Source organism: Oxyura jamaicensis, chromosome 3 (genome assembly GCF_011077185.1).
Source record: "Oxyura jamaicensis isolate SHBP4307 breed ruddy duck chromosome 3, BPBGC_Ojam_1.0, whole genome shotgun sequence".
Taxonomy (NCBI): domain Eukaryota; kingdom Metazoa; phylum Chordata; class Aves; order Anseriformes; family Anatidae; genus Oxyura; species Oxyura jamaicensis.
This window is the reverse complement of record NC_048895.1, coordinates 93,662,184-93,676,715: the sequence shown is the minus strand read 5'-3', so window position 1 is coordinate 93,676,715 and position 14,532 is coordinate 93,662,184. Positions and strand designations below refer to the sequence as shown.

The 14,532-nt window shown below is 39.7% G+C and overlaps 1 protein-coding gene across 2 annotated transcripts in view; it reads left to right on the top strand.

The window, feature by feature from the left end:
* The window catches only part of TINAG (tubulointerstitial nephritis antigen), a 67,137-nt gene that overhangs the window by 2,053 nt on the left and 50,552 nt on the right, over positions 1 to 14,532 (top strand). For both annotated transcript variants that reach the window (XM_035319926.1, XM_035319925.1), the window contains exons 2-5: positions 5,031 to 5,094; positions 6,086 to 6,175; positions 7,793 to 7,907; positions 14,171 to 14,294. In XM_035319926.1, coding sequence (XP_035175817.1) covers positions 5,031 to 5,094; positions 6,086 to 6,175; positions 7,793 to 7,907; positions 14,171 to 14,294 — 393 coding nt within the window. The remainder of the gene's footprint in view (positions 1 to 5,030; positions 5,095 to 6,085; positions 6,176 to 7,792; positions 7,908 to 14,170; positions 14,295 to 14,532) is intronic.

Below are 14,532 nucleotides of genomic sequence, written 5' to 3'. Positions count from 1 at the left end.
TTTTTTTTTTTTTTTTTTTTTTTTTTTTTTTTTTTTTTTGTTCTATGGGTGAGCTTCTATCTTATTTAATTTATATCTCACATCAAAAGAAGCTGATGTTTTTCTGGTGCAGAAAGTATTTCATTGATGGAAAGTCTGTATCTTTCTAAAAATCTGTTTACTGGATATTTGTTATACAAGTAATTAAAAGTGTAAAAGGAGAATAATAAAGCAGGCAAAATACAGCAGGTAAAAATATCACTCGAGAAGGAACTTTCTAGAACTGAAATGACTATGGGACAGGGAACAAAGAATGTAGTTGAAGGGAAAAAAATGAAGAAAGAAAAAAACACTGAGTGTCAGAAGATTAAGCAAACTATAAAGCATTTTTAGAAATGCCATAAGTATATTGGCTAACTTTTAATAACTGAGACTGTGCTTCTGCCTTTGGCTAAAAATTATTTAAGAACTACCAGACTACATATACCAAAGTACACTTCACCTTGAAGATTTTGATCTTTTGTTTGCCTGTGGTTTTGCTTTCAGTGCTTTCTGAGTCATATTGCTTTAAATAAACCAATAAACTTCAGTACTTTACAAGGGATAGAATGAAATGCAATAAAACTGCACAGTGCTGTGTTTCTGCATCCCAGTGCAGTGACTTGGTGCACAACAGTAGTGAGCTATTTTATACACCCTAGGTGTCTGTCTGCACCATGCTGAGGACTCCAGATGTCAATGTGAGGTCTGTCCCCCATGTGCCCAAAGACCAGCCGGCGTGGAAGAAGACTGGCCTGGCTGAACAGAGAGTTGTGGCTAGAGCTTAGGAAAAAAGAGAGGGTTTATGATCTTTGTAAAAGAGGGCAGGCCACTCAGAAGTATTATAAGGATGTTGTAAGGATGTGCAGGGACAAAATTAGAAAGGCCAAAGCTCATCTGAAGCTCAATCTGGCTACTGCTCTAGCCAGATAACAGAAAATGTTTTTATAAATACATTAACATGAAAAGGAGGACTAAGGAGAATCTTCATCCTTTACCGGATGCAGGGAGAAACTTAGTGATAAGAGATGAGGAAAAGGCTGAAGTGCTTAATGCCTTCTTTCCCTCAGTCTTTACTGCCAAGACTAGTTATCTGGATACCCAGTACCCTGAGCTGGTGAAGGGGTTAGGGAGCAGGATGTGGCCCTCACAATCCATGAGAAAATGGTTGGCAATCTACTACAGCACTTAGATGTACGCAGGTTGATGGGGCCGGATGGGATCCACCCGAGGGTACTGCAAGAACAGGCGGAAGAGCTGGCCATGCCACTTTCCATAATTTATCAGAAGTCCTGGCTATCAGGGGAGGTCCCAGTCGACTGGCGGCTAGTAAATGTGATGCTCATCTACAAGAAGGGCTGGAAGGTAGACCCGGGAAACTATAGGCCTGTTAGTTTGACTTCAGTGCCAGGGAAGCTCATGGAGCAGATTATCTTGAGTGTCATCATGCAGCACTTGCAGGGACACCAGTTGATCAGGCCCAGTCAGCATGGGTTTATGAAAGGCAGGTCCTGCTTGACTAACCTGATCTCCTTCTATGACAAAGTGACATGCTGGGTGGACGAGGGAAAGGCTGTGGATGTGGTCTACCTTGACTTCAGTAAGGCTTTTGACACTGTTTCCCACAGCATTCTCCTCGAGAAACTGGCTGCTCATGGCTTGGACTGGTGTACGCTTCGTTGGGTTAGAAACTGGCTGGGTAGCTTGGCCCAAAGAGTCATGGTGAACAGAGTTAAATACAGCTGGAGGCTGGTTACTAGTGGAGTCCCCCAGGGCTTGGTACTGGGGCCAGTCCTCTTTAACATCTTCATCAATTATCTGGATGAGGGGATCAAGAGCACCCTCAGCAAGTTTGCAGATGACACCAAGTTAGGTGCATGTGTTGATCTGCTCGATGGTAGGAAGGCTCTGCAGGAGGATCTGGATAGGCTGGACTGATGGGCTGAGGCCAACGGTATGAAGTTCAGCAAGGCCAAGTGCCGGGTCCTGCACCTGGGGCGCAACAACCCCAAGCAGCGCTACAGGCTGGGAGATGAGTGGTTAGAAAGCTGCCTGGCGGAGAAGGACCTGGGAGTATTGGTTGATAGTCAGCTGAATATGAGCCAGCAGTGTGCTCAGGTGGCCAAGAAGGCCAACAGCATCCTGGCTTGCATAAGAAACAGCGTGGCCAGCAGGTCCAGGGAAGTGATTGTCCCCCTGTACTTGGCTCTGGTGAGGCCGCATCTTGAGTACCGTGTTCAGTTTTGGGCCCCTCACTACAGGAAGGACATTGAGATGCTTGAGCGAGTCCAGAGAAGGGCAACAAAGCTGGTGAAGGGTCTGGAGAACAAGTCTTACGAGGAACAGCTGAAGGAGCTGGGATTGTTCAGCCTGGAAAAGAGAAGGCTCAGGGGCGACCTAATCACACTCTACAGGTACCTTAAAGGAGGCTGTAGTGAGGTGGGGGTTGGTCTATTTTCCCACATGCCTGGTGACAGGATGAAGGGGAATGGGCTAAAGTTGCACCAGGGAAGGTTTAGGCTGGATATCAGGAAGAACTTCTTTACTGAAAGTGTTGTTAGGCATTGGAATGGGCTTCCCAGGGAAGTGGTTGAGTCACCATACCTGGAGGTCTTTAAAAGACGTTTAGATGTAGATCTTAGGGATATGGTATAGTGGAGGACTTGTTAGTGTTAGGTCAGAGGTTGGACTCGGTGATCTTAGAGGTCTCTTCCAACCTAGATGATTCTGTGATTCTGTGAACTGCTTTGACTTTGTCTTTATGAACCCAGCATTCAGGATGTTTCAATGGCTTTCTTGTGCCATTTCACAAGAAGCTGTATAAACTCATTCCTCTTTCACCTGTCTTAGGCACTGAATAGAAGTTCTGGATTTGTTGTTATTCTTAGGAGAATTTTTAGAGTTTTATTTATAGAATATGTTTATTTATAGAATACATTTATTATTTATTTTGTTTCAATTACTCTGATGGTACAAAAAGCATTATCAGAGTCAGTACACTAAATCTCACACTGGTAGTGGTATAAAAGGGATGCCTAGAGAGTTTGCTAATTGATTTTACATTACACAGTCAGGATCTGGCCTACAAGTGTGTACATCTGGAAACATTTCACTTACAAGACTACTTACAAAAAAAGGTGGGGCAAATGAGGTGAGAATTAGAGGAACTCAGGAACATTGAACCATGAAGGAAGTCCTCGTTTATCAAGTTCACTTCATTCCTATCATGATCTTCATACCATACAATCCCATGAAGTCATCAGGCTGTATTTCAAAATGAATTAATTTCCCACATATTTCTCACTATATTTCCCACTATATTAATATTCCAGCCTAATATACTCATGGGCAGACAAATTACCTCTGTTCTTATGCAACCAGTGTCTTTTAGCTTAGACATCTCTACTCTGACACTGATATCTTAGACAAATTTACAGGCAGCACTCCTGCCCTTTCAAGTCTTAATTTGGTTAGGCTAATGAAACTGTTCTTAATCTTCTATTCCTTAAGCATGTATTTTTTGAAAGCTTCTTCTATACTTGTTCAGGTTTCCATTTTTTCTTGGTCATTGGTTGTGAAGGCTGCAAGGTTGCTAGCAGAGTTCATATGAGGATTCATCCTGTCTCTGAGACCACTGCTTTAATACTTCCTTTCCTACCTTTCCTAGTTATATTTTAAATAACTTGCTCTATGCCTCCTTCCAGGTACTGTCTGATGCTGGCACTGGGGCACACTATGATAAACTGTGACACTTAAGTAATTTGCCTTGGATATTCTTTGAAAACTGTCCCAATTCCTAGCAGGAATTGAATTAGAGCAGACACTTTACGCCTCGGACTGCTTGGGTGAAATCACCTGTGTCTGTACTAGTTAATGTAATCTGCTGTATGGCTAACAGGGCAAAATAGGCATTTATGATTAACTAATTGGTTCTAGTCCACTTCTGCACTTTGGTATGAAGTTCTCTCCTGTCAGTAAAGGAGGTCTACGTTGCTGAGGAGTGAATGTGTATGGGCTCTACTCCTCATTGTGAGATGGAAAATAATTTTCCTTATGCTTGAAAAGAAAAAAGCATGATATAATGCTAATGCAAGTCAACACTTTATTCATATGAAATATGAGTAAAGAGGCTAAAGCTTCTTGAAAAAGGAGGAGAAAACAAACAAACAAACAAACAAACAAACAAAAAAACAGTTTGGAGTTCCTCGCTCCAATTCCTTCACTGGGGGAAGAAACATAATCTGTACCTTTAGGGTCACCAGTGTCTGTAGAGAAAGCATAAGAAAAGACTGGAAAATAGAGACCCCTATGATAACTATACTATATTTATTATAGATTTCATCCAAAGCCCACTGCAGGCATTCTGGATCTTTCTTTTAGTGTTGGCACTTAAGTCCACTGAAGAATATGTTTATGTGGAAGATCTTATAACACATGCAAGGTCTTTTCTCAGTGAATTATTATCAAAAAAAAGATATATACATAGGAGGATATATAAAGATATGAGATATATACATGTTGTATTTGAAAATAACTGATCTCTTTGTTTTTCAAAAATGAATTAAACTCTGCCAAGAAAAAATAACATAATATAATACCTGTTTTGAAAGAGGTATTATTTTTCAAAAAATCAATAACTGGAAAAACTGAAATCTATTTTAATTACCTATTCAAAATGATCATTATTAGAAATGTATTGTTTTATTACTAGAAAATGATTTTATTTGTGTTGTTGTTTATATGTAAGATAATCACTTTTCAGTGAGTGTTTTGAATCTGTTATTGTTTTTGTTTGGTGTGCATAATAATGTAAATGGGAAAAAAATAAAATTCACCAAACTGCCTTCATTACTGGGAAAAAAATAAAAAATGGAAGTAGTTGTTGTTTTCTTTCACATAAATAAAGAATGTGTACTGCATACAACCTATTAATTCAATAGTAGCAATTTTTTTGCATTAATTCAGTTCAAGATTTTTTTTTTTTTTCACACATCTATATGTTATGTTGGCAGGTTGTTATAAAGATGGCCGATATTACGGAGAAGGAGCAATAATTAAAGACAACTGCAATTCCTGGTAATGTTTCAGAGAACAGCAAATTGAATTTAATTTAGTATATGTCATGAAACAGGAATTACATTAGTGAGCGTCCCTAAATTCATATTAAATGTAATCAAATCACAATGGTTGGAAGAGTAATTCTGTATTAAGATGTTATAGAATTAAGCTATAGCCAACATGGAAGAATAGCAAGAGGTTAATGGGTTTTCTAATCAAGACATAAAACCAAGACTATTAAAGTCTCCTCCCCACTGGCCTAGTTCTGTCCCTGTTGAATCTGCTGGCTCTGACATAAGTGGAAATGGTTTTGGTATAGACCTGGACATTGACCTCTGAATACAGAGAAAACCAATATCATTCAAATTTTGGGAAATATTTTTATAACGTTTTCCTCTGGCACAAGAGATGAACACTAAATTTATTCTGTAAGAGGAGAATATATAATTTATGTGGGAAAGGGATTAAATGTTTGAACATCCCATTCCCCACCTTGGGACATCTGCATGGAGCAGGCAGAATGCTCAGCTGCTGGCCCTGGCAATCAGCTGCCCTAGCCCTACCTGCTTTTCCTCTCCAAAAGCTGGCCCCATACCTCCAAGCCCAGGGCAGCCCAGTGGGATCCAGTGGCATCTACCTGCCTTGAACTTGTCCCAGGGTCTTTGGAGCAAAGTGTCTACAGCCATGTAGCTCCTTAATGGTTCTCCAAAGTTAGAAACAAACTCTTTCTCTCTCTCTCTCTCTTTTTTTTTTTTTTTTTTTTGGGTGGCTTGGCCTTACAAAGATGGAAGCAATTTTTTTCAAAGATGATGTTTTCCACAAGCTGTAAGCCTTCCCACCTCATTCCAATTAGGATTCATTAGGTACTGAAGTGACACTGAGTAAAATTGTGTTTTCGTAATTACCGTGACATTTATAATTTAGGTTTCCCCCCTCCCTTCTGCTGTAAAAGTGCATATATTTCCTTTGATAATTTATTTTCTGCTCAGTGATATTCTTGCCCTTTCAGCAAATGCTTCCAAAGTAACTGGAAATGTTCAAATGAAGTATGTCTTGTTCGCCCAGACTTGATTCAGAACATCAATTCTGGAGATTATGGGTGAGAATACTTTTATTTTAAGGTTTTGTTGTAATCTACTTTATTGCTTATAGTATGTAAGTGCAAATTACGTGTTATGTGCTCCTCTCTGTCTTCTCCTTCCACAATTACATCCCATGAATGTGATAGTAAATGTAGTAAATATGCATCTGTAAAACCTTTCTAAATCTCTGGCACATTATAGAATTTTAAGTGGAAAGATACTAGAAGTCTCATGCTAGTAAGAGCTAATATTGTAAACACCTATCTAAGACACTCTCCAAAATTTGTATGATTTTATTTATTTATTTTTTTCCTCACAAAATGATCTTTAGATCATCTTCCCTTATTCTTCAATGATTAGGATATATAAATATATATATATTTTTTGTACCTGCCCTCAAGAATATAATTCTACATGCCAGGACTCTAGGTAGTGTTGTAAGAGGAGAGAATGGGCCAGATAAGGACCAAGATATCAGAACTTTGTGAGGTTCAGTGTTTTTCTTGTTATCAGTTCTTGTTCCCCGCCGTGCAGTAGTGCAGAAGGACACCCTGGTATCAGAGCAGTGCTTTGGCAGCCTGCTGGTAATTTACAGAGATGTAGCGATTGCCACCCTAGCAGCTGAGGTGCTGAATTCACCAATGAAACACAGATGCACAGATTTCAAGCTGTCACTCTGTACTAGAACATGTTGTACTTCATGGGAGAGATTCAAACCAATTGAGTTAGGACAGACAATTAAGTCAGGCATCTGGAGCCTGATAACCACAGAGTGGCTTAGTCCACCTGAGATATGACCCAGCTTCATCAGGTGTCCACTGATTAGAGGCAGACCAAGAGTGATGAGGTTTCTCATTTAGGCAGCATGAATCTTACCTCTGTATTCCTCATATACAAGCAAGAAAAAAAATAATAAAGAGAATGCTCTCTCCTGTGGCTCATTCCTTCTCCAGTAATACATACAATTTCAGTTTGTTCAAAAAGTGTGTAAACAAAAGGTGTTTTTTTTTTTTTTTTTTTTTTTTTTTTTTTTTTACGTTGTGCATATGGTTTTCAGGGTTAGTGCTAGATTCTAAGGCTAATCTACCTTCCTCATGTAGAGTAGGGAGGGGATAATTAAAAAATATTTATTTTTCTGAATATTAATATAAAACTGAGGCAGAGCAGCTGGGCTTTCTGTGTGGTTCAAGTGTCTCACAAACACTGCTGGTGCACCAGAGCTTGAAGTCAAAGTAACCCATCATGTGAAGCTGTTAGTTCTCTGTTGGCATCTGGTCTGAAGCATAATGTGAGCACAACTTCAAGACAACTGTAATTGTTTTTATTGAGCACCTTATTTTCTGGTGCTTCTCTGAAGCATTGCATGCTCATCTGCGGCAGGCTGACACAATGCTGACCTGAAATCATCACTTTTCATATCCTGCTATGTTGCTCCAGCCTAAATTTATCTGCAGTGAAATCCCTGTACTAAAGATTGTCTCATGCATATCTAATAGAATGTCTCAAAACATAATTTGAAACATTTATTTCTGGATGTTATTTTTAGTGGTGCTCTTATAAAGAAGGAGCAAGGTATTTGTACGAGCAATATCTCAAAGGTGGCTTTGTTTGCTTGTTTTCTGCCTGTGAGGAAGATGGAAAGCTGACAACTATAGTCAATTCTGGGGAATGACACTGGAAGAAGGTTTCAAAAAGCGGCTGGGCACATTACCTCCATCTCATTCTTTGTTGAATATGAAAGAAACTCCAGTAAGTATCAGGTTTTTTATTTTTATTTATTTAGTTTTTTTTTTAAAATATATGAATTACTGGAATAAATATAAGATTATGATTCAGGTATTTAACACTAAATGCTTCCATGTTGTATATGAAATTCCCAGAATAGTTCTCCTAGCCACAGAGATAGTCTGCTAGCCATAGTCATACCCATGGATATTCAACACAGAGGAGCAAAAGAAAATGGTATCAATTGGGAAGCTGTGCACCATTATTCACATATCAATGTTAGAGTTATAGAATGGCTTGGGTTGGAAGGGACCTTAAAGACCACTAAGTTCTAACGCCCCTGCCATGGGCTGGTACACCTCCCACTAGACCAGGTTGCCTAAAGGCCCATCCAGCCTGGCCTTGAACACCTGCAGGGTTGGGCATCCACAGGTTCTCTGGGCAACCTGTGCCAGTGCCTCACCACCCTCTGAGTGAAGAACTTCCTGCTTATATTTAATCTAAACCTACCCTCTTTCAGTTTAAAGCTGCTACCCTTTGTCCTATCACTACACTCCCTAATTAAGTGTGCCTCTCCAGCTTTTGAGTACCAAAAAGGTACTGCTATAAGGTCTCCCTGGAACCTTCTCTTCTCTTGGCTAAATATGCCCAACTTCTCAGCCTTTCTTCATAGAGAAGGTTCTCGAGACCTTTGATCATCCTTGTGGCCCTCTTCTGGACTCACTCTATCTGGTCCATGTCCTTCTTGTGCTGGGGGCTCCAGAGCTGAATGCAGCACTCCAGGTGGGGTCTCACGAAAGCAGAGCATAAGGGGAACAATCACCTTCCTCGATCTGGTAGCTATGCTTCTTTCATTGCGGCCCAGAATACAGTAGGCTTTCTTTTATGTCCAGCCTATTGCATCTTTGTTATTAAGCTTCCTGTAGATTCTTTGACTGCTGCACTACTTGTGGCCTTTGTTCTGCTGAAACATTTCTCAGGCACATGTTGTCTAACTTTTCTCTTTTTACAAAATCTGTGAGCCACAACCCAAATATCTTTGGCCCTGCCAGAAACCCTAGGAGCCTGAATGCATTCTTCTCCAGAAATCCAGCTCCATGAATTTTTCCATTTAACCCTCAGATGGTCATAGATGTTGCTGGAAGCACTTGCTTTGCACAGGAGTCTAAGAAATATTTCTCTCTACTTACAAAAGCTAAAAACATAAAATAATAATCTCTGTATGTCTTTCCCAGCTTCTGGAAAATTCTTTGAGTTTACAAAAAAAAAAATAATAATAATAAAAAAAATCTGAATTGTACAGGAGCCCATCGTCTACCTATGGTTTCACTTCAGAAGTATTAAAACTTTCTTGTTCCTGCCCTAGTGGTTTCTATCTTAGATTGTTTTGATTTAAAAATGTTTTTCTCTGAAACTTCTGGTGAAGCTCCGAAGTTCCCTGATCCTGTCCTCTTCTACAGTTTTCAAGAACATCAGCTCTTAAGTGTCATTATTCTGCCTCAGGAAATTTTAAATCTTCCACATTTTAATACTTCCCAGAAATGTAAGAAAACATGCTTTTATTCCCTTAAGCCAAACTTTAATCACCTTAGTAGGTGATTCCATGTGAATCAGCACTTATAAGGATCTAAAGGCCCACTGGGTAAAGATGTGATAAATCATCTCTTCATAGCTGTCCCAGTATTTACTGTCATTGAATGATCTAGAAAGCTCATAGCATGGATCAGGCTCAGCAGGGGTAGAGAGAAATTCTTCCAATTGGCAGACCAACAGTAGTCATGGAGATAACTCCCAGACACTTTTAGAGATATGAGTCTTACTAGATTTTCAGATAAACTTGCTTTGGCTTCCCTTTCCATGAATAATTTTCTGTAAGTGATATTTTGTGAAGCATACGAGCGCATTTACAAACACCGAAGTGATTAAAAAAAAAAAGTGAGTTTTTATTAAAGTGTTTCCATTAAGCTTCTGTATCCAGGTGACAGCTCAGAAATGTGTAAAAATCTATAAATGATGAGAATTCAGAAATGATTTTTTTTTTTTTTTTTTTTAAATAGAGGTTTTCTTCATATTTTAATGGCATGGCCTTCAAGTGACTTTGTTGAGTACTAATTTACCTGCAGGCCAAGGTACTACTTACTGTGGATAAAATAGGCACTACGATTATTACCGTCTTTCCCATTTTGCTAGTGTGAAAACTGTGAGTCACTTGCCCAAAGTCACATAGTTAGTTGATAAAAACGTTGATAAAAATTAGTGTTTGGGAGCTTTTGGCTCTATCTAGTGTTGATCTGATTAAAAGCTTTTCTAATGGAGAAAGAAAACCATAGTTACCTATTCATTAAATACAACATTTTCTGACTTGAAATAAAAGCCATTTCTTCTGCATGCTAATGGTCTACTATCTTGGATATAAATTACAGCATTTGGTGACTAAGGGGCTGCTGTTTCCTTTTGTGTTTTAGGGATGCTTGAGAAAACCATTTTTGTGAAGAAGTAGCTTTTCACTCAATTGTGTACAAAGAAAAAAAAAGCTTCAAGAATGCAAGGCCCTTATGTGTTAATCACTTTACCTACAGCAGATTCTTAGTTCTTAGCAGTGTTTTGTCACGGAGTACAGGTTTTTTAGTTTTTTCTTTGACTTGATATGTTCAACTACAAATTTGGTTTCATAATATTACTCTGTTATAGAGCTACTTTATAATCTTAGGGAAAGCACAGACTTCTTGAAGTTACTTACAGAACTTTTAAGAAATCTGTTATTGTCTTTACAAAGCCCTGTGATGTCCAAACCCCCTTCTTAATTTTTGTATTAAAAATAATTTTACATTAAAAAAAATCCCTCAGGACAAACAAACAAACAAACAAACAACTTTTCCATTTGCAAATTCAGTAACCTTTCTTATCTGTTGGGCCATCTAATATTTCTGAAGTCATAGATGAAGTCTGAGTATTCTTATATATCTCACTTTCCATTTTGGCCAGACTGCTAGCTTCACTGCATAGAATACATATGAAGGTGTGGTGGTTTTACTCGGGTGGGTAGCCGAGCTCCACCACAACCGCTCTCTCACTCTCCCTCCTCAAAGAGGAACGGGGAGAAAATACGATGAAAGGGGCTCAAGGGTTGAGATAAGGACGAGGAGATCGCACAGTAATTATTGTGATGGGCAAAACAGACACAGCATAGGGAGACAGGAAGATTTATTACCTATTACTAATGAGCTAGAGAAGTGAGAAACAAAGGAAAGAAACCAAAAGCACCTCCCCCCCCATCCACCCTCTTCCACCTCCTCCCCCGGAGTGGCGCAGGGAAACGGGGGAATGGGGATTATGGTCAGTCTATAGCAATTCTCTGCCGCTCCTTCTTGGTCACTCCCGTCCCCTGTGCTGTGGGGTCCCTCCCACCGGATGCAGTCCTTGCTGAACTGATCCAGCGTGGGCTTCCCACAGGCAGCAGCTCTCCAAGAACTGCTCCAGATATGGGTCCGTACCACGGGGTCCATCCTTTGGGAGAAAACTGCTCCAACCTGGATCCCCCACAGGCAGCAGCTCCTGCCAGGTCACCTGCTCCTGCATGGTCTCCTCTCCACGGGCTGCAGGTTTGGCCCAGAATCTGCTCCGGCAGGGGTCTTCCACAGGCCGCAGTCTCCATCAGTGCAGGTCCACCTGCTCCACCGTGGTCTCCTCCACGGGCTGCAGCGTGGAACCCTGCTCCACCGTGGCACTCCATGGGCTGCAGGGGGACAGCCTGCTTCACCATGGTCCTCACCACAGGCCGCAGGGGACTTCTGCTCCGGAGCCTGGAGCACCTCTCCCCCTCCTTTTTCGCTGACCTTGGCGCCTGCAAGGCTGTTCCTCACTCCTCTCACTCTCCCAGCTGCTGTGTGGCACAGCGGTTTTTCCCCCTGTGTTAAATATGCTCTCACAGAGGTGCAAAACAACATCACTTACTGGCTTAGCTCTGGTCAGCAGTGGGGCCCTTACCAAACATGGGGCATCTTTGAGATCCTTCTTACAGAAGCCACCCCTATGGCCCCTTGCTACCAAAACCTTGCCACGTAAACCCACTACAGAAGGTTTAAAAATAGTATGCCTGTCATTTTTCTGATTGCTTTGCACTGTCTAATGGTGGTTTATGGAGCATACATTGAGAAAAAATTGTCTAGACTTACCATTTATCACAGAACAGCAGTGCTTCTCAATATCAGGGTAGAAATTTCTCAGACAAAAAGCTAATGTTTCTGGCTACAGGACAATCTTGCATTTTGAAATGACAAGGCTGAGGGTTAATAAGGGATTTGCTCTGGGATTTACAAATTGAGGCTATTAAATACTTTGGCAATAGTTTAGGAATATATAAATTAACACATTGGCTTAGACCAAAGGTCTATTTTTTTTTTCAACTACCTCATTTGGACTGTAAATGGTCATTGCTCAGGCAAGCATGCTAAGCAACATATGCCAACATTTATTTGTCTACTTGTTGATAGTGTGCAGGTTTATCAAATAAATGAAACACTATTTATCTGTGATTTTGCCAGTATGATTAATCTTCAAAGTAAATCTTGCGCTTGTGATTGTTCATTAATAATTAACTTAATGAAAATTTAGCAAGATCTTTAACTTAGCAATTATTTTGTGCATGACGTTTGTGGTTGCAAGTCTCATATTTCCAACAAGCTTTTGAAGGAAGCAGGCTTTCAAAAGCAATTAGTGAAAATATTGAGATTAAAATCTTAACAAGATTAAGATTACTGGTTTGTTATGTGTGAAGGTAAAACTTTAAGAAGAACATAAGTGACATATGAGATTGCAATATACTTTTAAAATGACTAATGATATTTAGGACTCACAGCCTGCATCTAAAGTGGTAAACCTCAAGCACTTCAGAGTTACTGTATCTGGGTGTATGTACAGACTGTATCATTCTGTCTGCAAGTGCTATATGCTAGTCTAAGATCAGATAAGGACCTGATGTACAAGCTTCCTTTTTTCTCACAAATTTCTTCTCAACTATTGGTTTTATGTGGGAAGGAAATCCAGGTGTACAAACTGGATGGAGATGTTGCTGTTACCCAATACTAGCCACAAAATTATCTGTACGCAGCAAAAGTGGTAAAGTTCAGTTGCCAAAGCGTCCTGAGATAGCTTGAAAGAACTGGGCACAAATATGCAAATCATCTTAGAAAAAGGTACTTAGTCTTGTAAGTCACATAAGTAATTTAGAATAATAGTGCAGCAAGGACACACAGAATTAGAAGACTAAGGATAAGTAAACCAAAACAAAATAAAGGATTTTGACCAGGATAGAAGATTGCGTACTTCCGGGTGTAAGCCTGCAAAGAAACAATAATAAATGTTTTGTTTGGGAACAGTTTATCATATTTTGTATGTAGTATTTTCCTCTGGAACAGATGTTATAAGCAATTGTTTGAGACAAACTGCTACTGGATGGACCAGTTTTGTATAGCCATTCCTATTTCCCTGTGCAAGCAGAAGCAATCAGTCCATAAAGTTAAACAATTTAAAAAATAGGTCAATGACTTTGATATGTCAAACATAGAACAGATTATTAGCAGTTGTACCAGATGGTTCTTGCATATGTGAATATTTGTTCAAAGCGTGGAGGACATAAATTAAAGTTGAGAGATGAAGATGCCAAAAATGGCTGTCCAAATGGCTTTACTGAGCAGGCCATGAATTCTCATCAGCTCAACACCAGATTGCAAACCAGAAAGAAAATCATGGCTTTTCATTCTGGAATGAAAGTAAGTGCTGGGAATCGGAAAAAGCTTTGTGTAAAAGGTAAATTAACAATACACTCTACTGATTCCCCACTAGTAACTGGAATTTCCTATTGCCAGCCACGTGGAAATATGTAGAGCATGTCAAGGAGAGTAGGGTAGCAGGTACCTGACTTCACTCCTGTTTGCAGCAGAAAGCTTTTTCTTCCAAAAATGCCAGCTGGGCCATAATTGACATGTTTCATAAGGAAATGTTGCTTGAGATAAAAATCAGAGGAAAATTGGACTGGTTATTCAGGTTGGTAGCTGTGCAGCTCAGATTTCCAGCTCAGAAGGGGCAGTGCCAGAAGCCTCTGGCTCTCAAGGCAGCTTCAGCACACAGACAGGGTGGCTGCCACGTGGATCCTTGGCAAGCCACAGCTGATGATGCTTTAGGTTTCCTGAAACCAAGCATTAAGAATTTTTAAAACAAAATGAGGGAGATATTGAAGGCAAAAGTAGGAAATTAAGCATATACAGATCTCCTACATTTTGTTTTAGGGAAGTTCACCTCCGGAAGGAAAATTTCCTGAGTTTTTTGCAGCCACTTATGCATGGCCTGAGTGGATTCATGATCCTTTGGATCAACGAAATTGTGGAGCATCCTGGGCTTTTTCAACTGCAAGTAATATTCATGTTTTTACCTCCATTTAAAAATATAATTCTAGGTTACATGTGTAATGAAAATGTACAGTGATTAGTAATGAATTAATTTCATTTAGCAATGGAAATTTTCACTTTCTGTTAACTTTTTATCAGCAAATAGTAATGTTTAAAATTGCTACACCTTTCCCTCTAAGATGTCCCAAAGACAAAGAAACCAATACATGCGGTAGAGATTTTTCTTTACTTTTCATAAGTTT